This window comes from Mastigoproctus giganteus, chromosome 5 (genome assembly GCF_048544385.1).
Source record: "Mastigoproctus giganteus isolate SK-2022 chromosome 5, ASM4854438v1, whole genome shotgun sequence".
Classification (NCBI taxonomy): domain Eukaryota; kingdom Metazoa; phylum Arthropoda; class Arachnida; order Uropygi; family Thelyphonidae; genus Mastigoproctus; species Mastigoproctus giganteus.
Window position 1 is genome coordinate 176325787 of NC_143579.1, and position 15974 is coordinate 176341760.

General features: G+C 37.9%; 1 protein-coding gene across 1 annotated transcript in view; it reads left to right on the forward strand.

The window, feature by feature from the left end:
- Positions 1–15974, forward strand: part of mRpL50 (mitochondrial ribosomal protein L50) — a 57253-nt gene that overhangs the window by 23984 nt on the left and 17295 nt on the right. The window contains exon 2 of the mRNA XM_090373546.1: positions 12526–12656. Coding sequence (XP_090229672.1) covers positions 12526–12656 — 131 coding nt within the window. The remainder of the gene's footprint in view (positions 1–12525; positions 12657–15974) is intronic.

Below are 15974 nucleotides of genomic sequence, written 5' to 3' on the forward strand. Positions count from 1 at the left end.
AAACTAACAAGTCTATAATTACTTGTGTTGCTCTTTGATCCTCCTTTGTGAATTGGGGTCCGTGGGTACTTCCCCTGAGTCCAAAGAAGCTCCCATAATTATGGCTAAGGGTTTGCTTACTTCCTTTGCTGCCTCCTTTAATATAACTGGATAAATCCCATCCACCCCAGGTGCCTTTTTTATGTTTATCTTCAACAATTCCTCCTCCACTTTCCTCTCAGCTATTACAAAATCATTCAGCTCACTGCCAGAGTTTAGCTCACCTCTGGCATTCCCCTCCCTGAATAACTCCACATGAGTGAATGTAGATGCAAAATACTCATTTAGTTTGTTAGCCACCTGAGCAGGATCAACCAGTGGACCAATCTGATTCAACCCTTTCCTTCTAGAGTATACATAGGTAAAGAACTCTTTGTTGTTTTTCTTTGCATCCTTTGTCAAGGATTTCTCATAATCTGCCTTTGCCTGCCTAATATCCTTTCTGACTTGGTTACAGAACAGCTTATATCTATCATAGGCTTCCATGTCACCCATTAATTTATATGTATCCCATGCATTTTTCTTCTCTGCCACATGTCTCATTAGTTCATCTGATATCCATTTAGGCCTAAACCTTGAACAATATTTCTTAGTTGGTATGTAAAGCCTAGTAGCTTCCAAGATAATTTCTTTGAATGCTTCCCATTTTGAATTTGCTGTTGGTAACATGATCAGTTGGTCCCACCGTATAGAATTTAAATACTGTCTCAGACCATCGTAGTCACCTTTACTAAAGCAAAAAACCTTCCCTTTTCCCCTGATGGTAGTTACCTCTTTGAGTAAATCCCACTGCAGCACACTGTGATCACTGCCACCTAGTGGTTCCTTTATCTATAGATTCTTAATGCATGAAGAATCACTCCCAATAATCTGATCAAGATCAACTCCCTCTAGTTGCCTCCTGAACATGCTGATGTAGAAAACAATCATCCAATAAATCCACAAAAGCCTTGCTAGTGTGTGAGTGAACAACCCACAAATTCCAGTCAATATCTGGGAAATTAAAATCCCCCATTATAGGAATGTCTGATTTACTGGCCCACTCTATTTCCCTGTACAGTTTCTTATTATACTCATCAGAGTCATTAGGCCTATAGCACACTCCTACTCTCAATTTCGATCTCCCAGTGCTTATGTCACACCAAACTGACTCGACACTGCACTGTCCAGCGATGTCGACTGGCTTCACTTCCTTGGATTTTATGTGTTTCTTAACTAATAGCATAACCCCTCCTCCTCTCTTCCTATCCTGTTTATCCTTTCTGTAGACGTTGTACTTCCCAAATTCCAGTTCTGCATTCCTTATATCTGTGTGACACCACGTCTCTGATATCCCAACAATATCTGCCTTTTATGTTCTGAGCAGTATTTCAAATTCATCAAATTTATTTACCAAACTCCTAGCATTGGTGTACATGCAAGTATACATGCACCTGTTCCTATTCTTAGCTACCCTAACACAACCCATGTGTTTACTTGTACCGCAATGACTCGCAGCAGTCTCTGAAATACCCTGCATCTTGTTTTCCAGGCTGGTACTCATTCCAATAGAAGCAGTGCAAGAATCATTTTCACCTCTGCCATTGGCTACTGTTAATCTATTAATCCTTGTATCCACCCAAGCTAGCAGTTTTCCTGCTTCGATAGCGTCAGCAAATATTCTTGCACGCTTTCTATTTAAGTGTATACCATCCCTGTAGAAGCAAATCTCTCAATTATAGGTGGGAGTCTACCCTGTGAATGCTATAACTTCTAAAGTACCTCAAGATACATCCTCCAAATGCCCCTTCCACTGACTCATGAAACTAACTGGTTAAAAGATTTGGGGGGGGGGGGATGCTCATTGGGTTAGGTCTACGGGTAATTTCAGTGGCTCACTGTGTCATTATACTGTTCTGATTGATATGAATGGCTAATTTTGCCATTTCTACAGCAGGAGATCACATTGTTGTGATTGGCCAAAATGACCAGTTATGCAATTTCTGCAGTAGAAGTTACAGGTTCCTGGTGCCCATCTTTCAGTATTTGTAGAACTTAATCTTTTGGCCTAAATGGCTCATTGTGCTATTTCAACACCAAGGGTTACATGCTCATGGTTTTGGTTTGTCAGTATTTGTGAAGCATAATGCTTCAGTTGTGAAGAATAGTGATATTATACTACCAATGTCAGACTTATAGCACCTGTATGGTGCTATAAGTCTGACGTTGTATATATGTAGCATGTGGAGAACTGTGATACAGTGATATTGGCATTAGTAACAGTATGTCATATCAGGTAATCACTGAGCATGCCTGATATCTAGCATGATGAGTCAGCTGGATTGCATTGTGGTTGTTTCCTTCCTTGATGGATGACCTGTTCTGCTGTGTTGTTATTGTGGTTCCAAGTACAGTATGTAGAGACTAATTGGGGTATTACTCTTTACTGTTAACTGCTGTTCTGTTGGGACTGCTACATTTGAGAACAGTTGACTTCTTTGTTGTGACCATAATTCCTGGTTTAGACGTCTGCTATGATTTTGAGTCTTTGTGGTGGACCTACAAGTGTCACTTGGATCCTTGGAGGTCATCACAACCTTATGCTGGGATTTTTATTGTTTCAGATACCTTTATGGTATTGCATTGTGATATGGACATTAGGTTGAGAATGAATTTGACTCAATGAGGAATCTAAGATAATTGCATAAACTTTTTCAGTGGTTGTATATATGTAGCATGTAAATAATTGGTGGGATTGCCAGGACAGCTGGCTGGAACTAGCTAGTAAAATAAATAATAATAAAAAAACAGTATGTGGTGGAGTTGTGGAAAACTACTGGTGCCGCTTGACCCTAAACACTGTACTAAAGGCAGTATGTGACTGTACAAGTATCAGGAAGCAACTTTCCAATTGATTGCTATTTTTTGGTATCTAAGTTGCCTAATACAATATTTTCAACATAACTGTATACACACTATATCTGGCCTTTTTTACAATGTTCTTTATCAGCACAGTGTACTGTGGCAGAGCTGAACTAATGTTTTGGAGCCACCTTACCTTACCTTACACATATATACAATGTCCTTTCTGTACATATAACTACAATAAAATATCTAAGTGCTTGGATTGTAAACTTATATTTGTGACATACATATACAACTGAAAAAGTGAAAGTTTTGTATCCATGGTAAATAGGATAACAAGGACAAACTGGGGAATAAAAGTAAAAGCTCTTTCCCTTCTCCATAAATTTCGTTCATACTCATTGTCACCTATGCAACGGGAATGTGGCTGCAAAAAAGTAACCCAGATAACAGTCAGGAACTGGCTAGTCACAATTATCCAGCAGCCTTGCAGCCAGTATCCCTGCATTGCAGGTACTACCTGGAAAGCTGCCACTTGACTCTGTAAATTTAGGATCTCAGTTACCACATACATGGACTCTGGTCTATCGAAATAATGATATCACATCACATTTCTGTCGGGGATATGTCCATCCCCAGGAATTCATCCAGCACCATGTTCCAGAGACAGACCCAGCACTGAACCTTGTGTGACATTTCCTAGTAATGCACTGATATCTCTTTTTTACTGATACCTCTCTATCCCTAAGATAATCCTGTATTATTTTGTACAGAACATCGCAGTCTGCAAAGTATGCTTGGCTACCACAGGGCATCAAAGGCCCCTACAAAGTCTATGGGTATGGCTAGCATGTTTCTTCTGCTGTGGTTGCTGTCTTGACTATGTGGTTCATTGCATCCTCATTGGAGCATCCTTGTTTAAATCCATATTGTGTCTGTTAAGATGTGCATTCAAGTAGTGGGTATCCAGCCTGATAGATACCGAATAGAATACCTTGGCCAGGACCAATAGGAAGGAAATGGGCTAGTATGATTTTGGATCTCTGGAGGATTTCTCCAGATTTTTTAATGTTAACCTAATGTTTTACTGTTTCCAAAGAGTAGGGAAAATCCCTTTTTGCAGGCAATTGTTAAATAGTTGTAGGGAATGGTGTGGATATCTTTTGGCTACTTCATTCACCATTTATATTTCAATTAGGTCATTGCCTGGACATTTATTGTTTTTAGTTCTATTCAGTGCTGTGGATTGTTTCTCAGGGCTGAAAGGCATTTCAGTCTCCAGATGTTGACAGTTGTTGTTTTTAGTGCATGTGTTTGACTGTTCTTAATGATGCACTGTTTCCTCCCAGGTATTAGTAATCTGGCCAGTGTTTGTGGTACTTGTTGCCTTTTGGCAGCTTGTTGGTAACAATTCGGTAAACCACATCCCATGAGTCAGCCGTACCAGTGGTACTAACAAGCTGTTGCCAGGAGTCCTTTTTCTACCTTATTAGGGTTGTATATTCATTTTTCAAGGTTCGTTAGAATTCTCTTCTGGCATTTATCTTAACTAGTGTCCAATTATTAGCATTAGCATTAGTAGAGGCATATGATGCAAGAAAGCAAGCTTATTCAGCACCAGCCAAAAAAAAAAAAAAAAAAACCCCACTCCCATTTCACCCCTCTGTTCGTTCGAAATACCTGTCCAGTTGAGCTTTAAATTTGTTCAGGCTATCAACTTCAACAACAAGTGATGGAAGTCGGTTCCACCAACCAACCACCCGCTGGCCAAAGGCAAATTTCCGCACATCTATCCGACATCCGTCCTTCCTCAATTTGAATTTATGCCCTCTGAGGTGATTATTCTGAGCAAGATGAAGAATCCCATTGGCATTGAGCATGCTCAAACCATTCAAAGCCTTATACACCTCTATCAGATCACCTCGCCGGTGCCTAGTCTCCAGACTCTGTAATTTGCAAAACTTAAGCCTTTCTTCGTAAGAGCAACCCTTTGTTCCATTCACTAATCTTGTTGCCCTTCTCTGTACCCGTTCCAGCAGTTCTACATCCTTCTTGAAATGAGGCCTCCAGACCTGTATACAGTACTCAAGATGTGGCCCAACCATTGCCTTATACAAGGGAATAATCACCTCCTTATCCCTGCTAGAAAAATTCCTGTATATCATTGACAAGACACCATGAGCTACTCTTGCAGCTCGTCTGCACTGCTCAGAGAACTTCATATCTGCCTGCACAATTACCCCCAGGTCCTTTTCATTCTCCACCACTGTCAGTGTAGTACCGCAGAGTTGATACGTTGCTCTGGGGTTACTGTTACCCATATGTAGTACTTTACATTTTTCAATGTTAAAAACTTCATTTGCCACCTCTCAGCCCATCTGTTCAACCTTTCCAGATCCTGTTGCAGCAGCATAGCGTCAGTAGTGTCCTTAACAACCCTGCCAACCTTTGTATCATCTGCAAACTTGGACATTAAACTTGATATCCCATCATCAATATCATTCATAAACACCGAAAACAACAACGGACCCAACACTGAACCTTGAGGAACTCCACTAATAACATTAGTCCACGTTGAGCAGTGTCCATTGATTACCACTCTCTGTCTTCTGCCACTCAACCATCCCCTTATCCATAGCAGCAATTTGCCTCCAATGCCACACTGCTCCAATTTGTGCAGCAGTCTTCCATGTGCAACAGTATCAAAAGCCTTTCTAAGATCCAAATATATAATATCAAAGTTATTCCCTGCATCCAGTTCTTTTGTGACTACATCATAGTATCCAATCAAATTGGTCAGGCAAGACCTGCCCTTAACAAAACCATGCTGTGTCTGAGCTATAACTGAATTCTTGTCTAGATGATCCTGCAGTGCTTCTTTAACCAGTGCCTCCATTAATTTACCTGGAACAGAAGTTAAACTAACAGGTCTATAATTACTTGTGTCAGCCTTTGATCCTCCTTTGTGAATTGGGGTTACATTTGCACATCTCCAGTCTATGGGTACCTCCCCTGAGTCCAAAGAAGCTCTCATAATTATGGCTAGGGGTTTGCATACTTCCTTTGCTGCCTCCTTTAATATAACTGGATAGATCCCATCCACCCCAGGTGCCTTTTTTTTATGTTTATCCTCAACAATCTCTCCTCCACTTTCCTCTCAGTTATTACAAAATCATCCAGCTCACTGCCAATGTTTACTTTACCTACATCATTCTCCTTCCTGAATAACTCCTCATGCGTGAGTGTAGATGCAAAATACTCGTTTAGATTGTTAGCCACCTGAGCAGGATCCTCAACTGTTGAACCATCAATATCCAGTGGACCAATCTGATTCATCCCTTTCCTTCTCAAGTTCAAATATGTAAAGAACTCTTTTCTGTTTTTCTTTGCATCCTTTGCCAAGGATTTTTCGTAGTCTGCCTTTGCCTGCCTAATCTCCTTTGTGACTTGGTTACAGACCAACTTATATCTATCATAGGCTTCCATGTCACCCATTAATTTGTATGTATCCCATGCATTTTTCTTCTCTGCCACGTCTCATTAATTCATCTGACAACCATTTAGGCCTAAACCTTGAACAATATTTCTTAGTTGGTATGTAAAGCCTGGTAGCCTCCAAGATTAGTTCCTTGAATGCTTCCCATTTTGAGTTTGCTGTTGGTAACATCATCAGTTGGTCCCACTGTATAGAATTTAAATACTGTCTCAGACCATCATAGTCGCCTTTACGAAAACAAAAACCCTTCCCTTTACCTCTGATGGTAGTTACCTCCTTGAGTAAATCCCACTTCAACACACTGTGATCACTGCCACCTAGTGGTTTATTTATCTGCAGATTCTTAATGCATGAAGAATCACTACTGATAATCAGATCAAGAGTATTGCTCCCTCTTGTTGCCTCACGAACATGCTGATGTAGAAAACAATCATCCAATAAATCCACAAAAGCCTTGCTAGTGTGCGAGTGACCAAACCACAAATTCCAGTCAATATCTGGGAAATTAAAATCCCCCATTATAAGACTCTCTGATTTTTGGCCCACTCTATTTCCCTGTACAATATCTTATTATACTCATCAGAGTCATTAGGCCTATAGCACACTCCTACTCTCAATTTTGATTTCCCTATGCTTATGTTACACCAAACTGACTCGACACTGCCCTGTCCATCGATGTCGACTGGCTTCACTTCCTTGGACTTTGTGTTTCTTAATTAATAGCATAACCCCTCCTCCCCTCCTGTCCTGTCTATCCTTCCTATACACATTGTATTCTGGATTATATTCTGGATCTTTGAAAGTATTTTCTTGCCTGGTGCACTTCACCAGAGAGTATTCAGCTGTAGGCACCATAAGGGAACTGCATTTTGTCTAGGTTGTGTTTTCTTCTTAGAGGCATCTGCTGCTCTGATGATAGTGTTTGTAAGTTGCCTAACTGTTCATTTGGATGGACATGGTTGTTCTCTTCTGGGGGTGTCTGTGACAGGGGGGTTCCTAGAGTTTCTTGATATTTTTGGAAATTTGCTTTTCATATGCTAGTGAATAATGTCATATATTGGGGGGGGTGGTCTGATCCAGTTGAAAGCTTATAGTACAGTGGTCAGATGTGGTCCAAGCCTCCTGCACATGCGAGTTTATAAATTTGTGTGCTATGGCTTGTGTCCATAGTAATGCTGATCACTTCTGTGCAATGTACTGCTGTATGTCGGCAGATTGCGTAGCTTGTTTAGGACTTGAGGTGGTGATGTAGCTATATGAAGTCTTCCAGTTCCTGTGGTCTCTATGAGGTGTGGCTATGCCACAGGGGAAATCTATGGTTTGAATACATTGAAATTACATTGATGTAATGTGAAGTGAACCCAAGGGAGAAGGAATGTGCACAGACTGCTAGTGGAGTGTATGGGGTATTTACTTTGGTGACAGTTATGTCTGTATTTCTGATTACTATGGCAGCCCATGTATCAGTAGTGGCTTCAACAATTCTGTAGTTTCTGAGGTATCCCTGAACCCTGCCATCATGGGTGTAGGGCTCCTGGATTCATGGTATGCCCATCTGGTTTTCTTCCATGATTATTCTTATCTGATTGACAACTGTGTTTGCATGTTGGGCATTCAACTGTAAGAACTTCAAAGCCTGGTCATTAGCATTAGTAGAGGCATATGATGCAAGAAAGCAAGCTTATGCAGCATCAGCCAAAAAAAAAAAAAAACCCTTCCACTTCACCCCTCCGTTCGTTCGAAATACCTGTCCAGCTGAGCCTTAAATTTATTTAGGCTATCAACTTCCACGACAAGGGATGGAAGTCTGTTCCACCAACCAACCACCCGCTGGCTGAAGGCAAATTTCCGCACGTCTATCCTACATCTGTCTTTCCTCAATTTGAATTTATGCCCTCTCATGTGATTATTCTGAGCAAGAGGAAGAATCCTATCAGCATTGAGCATGCTCAAACCATTCAAGGCTTTATACACCTCTATCAGATCACCTCGCTGGTGCCTAGTCTCCAGACACTAATTTGCAAAACTTAAGCCTTTCTTCGTAAGAGTACCCCTTTGTTTCATTCACTAATCTTGTTGCCCTTCTCTGTACTCGTTCCAGCAGCTCTACATCCTTCTTGAAATGAGGCCTCCAGACCCGTATACAGTACTCAAGGTGTGGCCTGACCATTGCCTTATACAATTAATTGGATTATGGAGAGTACCTATAATCTATTTTCTGTTTAAACTGGTTTACTGTCTTGATGTGGATCGGGCACTTGGATCCCTCACCGAGTGGTTATAGGAGAGCCCAGCAGATTTGCGATTGGTGCATCTGGCCTCTGGTGTTTTTCTGCAATCCTTGTACAGCAGTGTCCACAAGTAGTCTCTTTTTGGGAACAGGTATTTATATAGGATATCATATATAAATTCTTTGTTGTATGGAGGCGATTTGCTATGCTCTTGGTGGGTGAAAGTTCAATAGTCCAGTTGCATGATTGTGTTGACTTAATTTTGGGGTATTTCAGTATAATATTTCAGTATATTTAGTTCACTGTTTATTTCATCCTTTATCATTTATTCATGAAAGTTCTATCATATATTTCTGTGAGGATATCATTTCTACCTTTAATTTTATTCAGGTCAAAAATAACAATGATTGGGCCTCTGGTTTTGGGCTTTTCAGCTTTTAAACTCATCTCTGCAACTAGGGGATTCTGTCTAACTTTGTCGGCTTCAGCCTTTGTCGCTGTTTGGATTACACTGCCAGTTAGATTTTTCTTAAACTCTGTATTTTTACATTCTTAAGTTGAGATTTTTTGTGAAGACTTGCTTCACAGCTTTGCTTGAATCTAGCTTCAATTCCTCTGTGGGTCTTATAATTAAAACATTGTCTTCCTTGTTTTGATTGGTGTTGGGTCTAGTTTCTTGATTTTGGTGGCGGTGTGGTAGAGGGTAAGTTATTTTGGAAGTTAGTTTTCAGGAGACCTGTGCACATGCTTGGGTTTGTTGCCATTTTTATTTTCTTGGTTTCAAGTTTGGTTCTTAATATTTAGTTCTCAAAAATCAGATTGGTGGCTGTATGCTCTAACACTGTCCAGCACTCAGTTACCTTTTTTCTGACTGAAGCCACGATCCTTCAAGTCTGTTCAGCCATTAAACCATCAAGTTTTAAGCTTGTTACTATCACTTTATCTAAAGCAGAGCCAGCTGCCTGAAAGGTGATGTCTATGTCCTCTGTGACAGGTTCTGGATCTTTCTGCATATTTTTGTCTATCTTTGTTGATTCCATTCATGATATGTTTATCCTTTTAGATTTACTAGTGGCAAGGCCAGGTCTGCTGTCCTGATTTCATTTGAGATTTGTTTTCCTTAGTTCTTGTGTCTTAAACCTGTTAACAGGGTTAAGATCCCATATTTCTGATTTAGGCACAACTCAATTTTATGTCCTGTTTCTTATGATAAAATGGAGAGTGATCTTTAATATCACTGGTATCTATAGACTCAAGGTCCAGAGATTCCAGAGGGATCTCATAAAATGCAAAGTTCCAAGGCTCGGCTAAAAGATCAGTATGAATGCTAAGTTCAGCAAAAGGGAGCTATCAGTCATTTGTGATGTGTGTGCTAGTCTAACAAAATGTAAAACTCATTAAATTTTGTAGTCTTGCACTGATTATAACTAGTTTTTAAAGTGCTATCTGTATATGTAGAAAACACCATTAAGTTCAAGCAAGACGTGAGCATGACAAGCTAACCCATTCACAAAACAAAGAACTCCACAACAACAATGGTGGCCATTCACAAAACAGAGAACTCCACAACAACAATGGTGGCCGTTGTTGATGGTGCATTGTTAGTGTGTAGAAATTTAAAGTGGTCACACCTTGCTAAGAACTTAATAAAACTGCAAAGAATTAATCTTAACTGATAATTTTTATCTTTCTGCATTTAATATTAACTATGCCCATTTTCATTAATAAATATATCAGTAAAACACTGAATTTCTTCAGTAGTCACCATTTTTTGCAAATTTCTCACCAAGTGGAGTGATGTCTTCACTCCAGGACGTCCACAGGCAAAGTCCGATATTATTGAAGTGACAAGTAAAGGAAAAGGTGACTATTAAACACACTATAGCAAAGAAGTGGGAGAGCGAGGCGAGTGGCAAAACTATCAAGTGGCCAAAATGATAAAATAATTTTTTATACTGTAACAATATTGTTGTATCAGCTGACAATTAACAAAATAAAATAAACCCCCAAAGTTTGAAATAAAAATATATGATTAAAAATTTAATTGATATAATTAAAAATTACTCTGTTAAAATAAAACAAACAAATTAATTAAAAACATTAGAATACAAAGTTGGATTAAAAACATAAAATCAAGCAAATGCGGCAAATAGCTTTCGAGGCGAAGAGCCTCTTTGTCAACTTACTGAAAGCCCACGGCAGTAGGTCAACTATAATACAGAAAGTTAGCCTTGTGCATGTGGACCAAATAATTTTTTATTGACATCTCAGAAAAACAAAAATTCATTAAAAACTAACTGTACAAGACTAAAAAAAAGCTCCCAAGTTTGAAAATTTGGCACCATGATTTTCTAAAAATTTTCCTGGGAAAGATCCCCCACCCTGATTTCCTGGGAGGACTTCCTCACCATTCCAGAAGTTCATATTTTACAAAAATAAAAAAAGCCCTGCTTATATTATATCAAAACCTTCCATTGGCCAGTATGGATTCCATCATTTTTCATCTTTGAAAAATTCACTCAAAGTTTAAAACATAAGCAATTGCATCTGACACTTTCAAGACCTTTGATTATGTTTGGCATAAAGGTCTTCTAAACAAGCTCACTTGTCTTGTGGGCTGCTTCTTCCCCCCACCTTTGCCAGTTTTCTCTCCAACCACTCACTGTGGGTAATGACTCTGTCTTCGAACTTCTCACCTGATAACAAAATCCCAAGTGTTTCTTCTCTCACTGTTTTCCTACTTTATATTAATGACCTTCCACTGATGCAAATTCTATCCTTAGTTTGCTTATGATAGCACACTACATTCCACCTTCCAGTTTGAGAAAATGTTTCTGACAAACAGCTTCAACTTCTCAGATATCCACTACTAATTCCTTAAATGCTGATCTCAGTCCTGTATTATTTCTTGCAAAAAAGAATCTGCTTTTTCTCATATCACATTCAACAACAACATTTAGTTGTTAGTTAAGATAATACCTATACTAGCATTAGCCTGACTTCTGATCTCTCTTGGCATAAGCGCATCACAAATATTACTTCCTCTGCATAAAAATATTGTTTTCTTTTTCATTCTTGGTGTTACTTTTCTTTCAAACAGCTATTATTAGTTGAAAGTGGTGCACTTAATAAATTTATTTGTTATTTTCCCATTATTGGATAATAAGAAAATAAAAAAAAATTCTTAGTAAAAGAAATCTTATTCACAAAAATGATGTCTGATTACCTTACTTATAATGCATACTTGATATTGAGTGGGAAAAAAAGTAAAAAAAAAAAAAAATTATACCTGACTTATTTAAAAACGCGGTGTCTTCTTAGATTTTCACGTATCCACTTCTTCAATTAAAAAATAATCTGTGGATTGAAACGGAGGTTCATATTGGGCATATTTTAAAATTCATGATGACTAATTTTAGTTGATATTTTAACATTTAAATTTGGAATGGGTGAACAGAAAGCCAGTGATTAGTGGGATAGGGTTAAATAAACTCTATTTTATGTTTTTGTCAGTATAACCCATCTTACACTAATTTTGGGTTAAATTGGGAAGTTGAAAAGCTTCACATAAATGGAAGTGTGGTGGGGGTTTGCAGAAAATCTCAATTAACTAACAGAGCTGACTAACTCCAACCACAAAAGCACCACTAATGAATAAAACTGACACTTTAGAATATCTCATGTAAAGCAAACAGCAGACATCAGATGATATTTTTTTGGCATTGAAATAAAAATAAAGGCTGATAAACAGTTTTATCTGTTGACTTCTTTGAAGTATGCACTTTAGATTTATTTGATGAGATTTAGGTACATAGTATGGATGTCTATTGGTTATTACTAATATATTCAAAAATAACTGTATAAAATACATATATATACACAAACTTTAATCAACTTTTTTTTATTTACGTTTAGGAGAAGATTGCTGGCTCTTCAAGGATTTTAACTGCTGGTATCTGTTTAAGAAAGAGAAGTGAGGTAAAAACTGGTTATTTACATTCAGATGGATTGTTTAAATCAAGCGTAGATTCTTTAGTCGCACAAGGGTAAGTTATTTTGGAATTGATTACATCATAGTGAAGAGAAGATAAATTTTGAAAATATTCAGAATATGAAGTTTGTTAATTCTCAGCCATTTAGGTAAATGTGGTGCTTGAAGTTATGATCTGCCATCCTACATCCTTCTTTTTGGACTTGAAATGAATGAAGGTTTGTAAAATCAAGAAATTTCATAATTATCCTGCCATTTACCACATTGAAAGAATATCCAAAATCATCCTACTTTTTTTTTTTTTTTTTTTTGTCTTCCACCATTTCATGTACTGATTAACTGTATATAGCATAACCTTGAAATAGCATGGCTTAGTATGCTGGGATGTTAGATGTGGGTCTGCTGACTTTCCAGATCCTCTTTAAAAAAAACTACAGTTAAAAGACATTCAGCTCATGTAAGAATTGTATTACAGGTGTGACTTCTTGTCAGTGATATACAGGAATTTTTCTAGCAGGATAAGGAGGTGATTATCACCTTTTATAAGGCAATAGTCAGGTCATACTTCAAGTACTGTGTACGGGTCTGGAGGCCTCATTTTAGGAAGGATGTAGAGCTGCTGGAATGAGTACAGAGAAGGGCACCGAGATTGGAATGGAACAAAGGGCTGCTCTTACAAGGAAATGCTTAAGTTCTGCAATTTTCAGTGTCTGGAGACTAGGCACTTGCGAGGTGATCTGATTGAGGTGTGTAAGGCTTTGAATGGTTTGAGCAAGTTCAATGTTCATGGGATTGTTCCTCTTATCCAGATTAATCGCCTGAGGGGACATAAATTCAAATCGAGGAAAAGCAGTTGCAGAATAGATGTGCGGAAATTTGCCTTTAGCCAGCGGGTGGTTGATTGCTGGAGCAAACTTCCATCTGTGTTGTGGAAGTTGACAGCCTTAAATAAATTTAAGGCAGAACTAGACAAACATTTGGAGTGAATGGACGGGTGAAATGGGAAGGTGTTTTTTTTTTTTTTTTTTGGCTGATGCTGTATAAGCTTCCTTTCTTGTACCGTATGCCTCTACTAATGCTAATTTATGGATTTGCTTGTACTTAATTGCAGTTAAATATTTGAGATCCTGTTTTCCAGATCACCGGCAGTTTCTTGGACTACTTGCTTTTCAAACTTTGATCATACTCTGACCATCACTGTTCAGGCACTCAGTCATTCACTGAATCTGACCTTGCTTGGCAATTGCCAGTTATATGTACCCACAGAATCTTTTATTTTGCTATGCATTGATTGGTCTAGAAGTGCCTGTTAGTCAAATCTTTCCTGACTGAACTTACTGCTTGGTGAGTCCACCTGTTAACCGGTCTGTTTGACTTCATGCATTTGTTTGCAATTATAATTTTAATGTCATGCTGCTGGCCTGAAAGGATTCTATTAATGAATGTTACCAATGATGAATGTATAAAATAGCAAAAAATAACTGCCATCTGTCTTTTTTTTTTTCTCCCCACTTCTAAAAACAAATTTTGTTTTTAGAACAAAATGATAACTGATAAGATAACGCTATGTACATGATAAAAAGTCTTTTAGATTCTTTAGTTTGTTAACTTTTATTTCCTTGGGGGGGGGGTATATCGTCCTGGGCATTGGTCAAAATTTGGAACACAGTATCTGATTTCACTGCTGCTGAGTGAGTATAGAGTCTGATTTTTGTTGCTGATGGAGTTTTTGGGGACATTAAGTTAATTTATATCATAACCACATAGTCAAGTAACATCTAGATTTATGTTCTGTGTAGTATATTCAGCAGAATCTCTCTCTCTCTCTCTCTCTCTCTCTCTCTCTCTCTCTCTCTCTCACTCACTCACTCACTCACTCACTCACTCACTCACTCACTCACACACACACACACACACACACACACACACACACACACACACACACACACACACACACACACACACACACACACACAAATGTAAATTAGAAGATTAAGAATAGGTTATCAGAATGAGTATGAAAATAACATGAAACAATTGAAGAGACTAAATTAATAAAAAGGGTGTCACAGAATGCATATTTAATAATTTAGAATACTTTAATTAAAAGGCTAGTGTGAGAAAAATTACAAGCAAGTTATAGATAAATTTAGACTATCTCCTTGTTAGCACTGAAGCTGAAAATCACAAAATGTTGCTACTGGTGATACTAAAACCCAGTCACAACAACATAGCCAATATATAAAACAAAATTAAATTATAACAGAGCAATGATTGAGTCCCATTTTGGTTGAAGGCCATAAATCAACAAATATAAATAAATAAATAAATAAATAAATTTTCTGTTTATACTCCGGGAAGACCAAACGGTCAGAGGAGTTCACAAGATAGACAGATTACAAGAAACAGCACCGTATTCAGTAGTCACGGGCTTGAACCCCGGTCACTCAAGGCACGTGTACTTATGCACCCGTGCGCCTGACCACTAGGCTACGGCGGCCTAGAAACACTGAATTTCAAATGTCAACAAATCATGGCATCACCACACACACCACTAACAGAAACTAAATCGGCACAACAGTGCAATTGATTTTCTCAACAGTTCCTTTTGGTGCTGTTGACTAGGTGCCATCTATAAATTTATCTCTAAATGACTCATAATTTTGCTTTATTGATCTTTTAATTACAGTATTCTAATTTATTATAAGGAGAAAATTTATCCTCTCTCCTCTTATAAGGAGAGAGGATAAATTCTTAATTTAGTAACTTCCCCATTTGTTGCTATATGTATAGTACCATTGGTTGCCTGTCTTTTCTTTTCCTTATTATTCTTTAAGGTATTTTTAATTTAAAAGTGTGTATTCATATTAGTATTAAAAATGTATATTAAAATTTATATTACAATTTATATTAAAAATGTATTCATATTAGTGTGTGTGCATGCATACATGCACGCACGCACACACAGGACGATTAACTTCTGGAGCTTATCGCTTTCAGTAAAATGTCAGAAAACATAAGTCTGATTCTCAGTAGTTATGCAGTTATCATTATCTGAATTTTAAAAAATAAGTATAAAAAAGCAAGTGGAATAACATTTAAAAAGGATCATCTCATCCCCAGTACACATTCGATTCATTTGTGAATCTCAGTAATTAAGAAGTTTTAGATATTTGAAATTTAGGAATGATTTGAATAATTAGTCAATTAATGCAATGAATAGTAAGCCAATGAAAGCATAACTCAGTCATTGCTTTCTTGGTCTGTGAATTGGTCATTGATCTATAATGTTGGCTATCCATTCTCCAGACCTTAGCACCTTAGATTTTTATCTGTGGGAACAAGAGGGTACATGGTGACATGTACCCTCTTT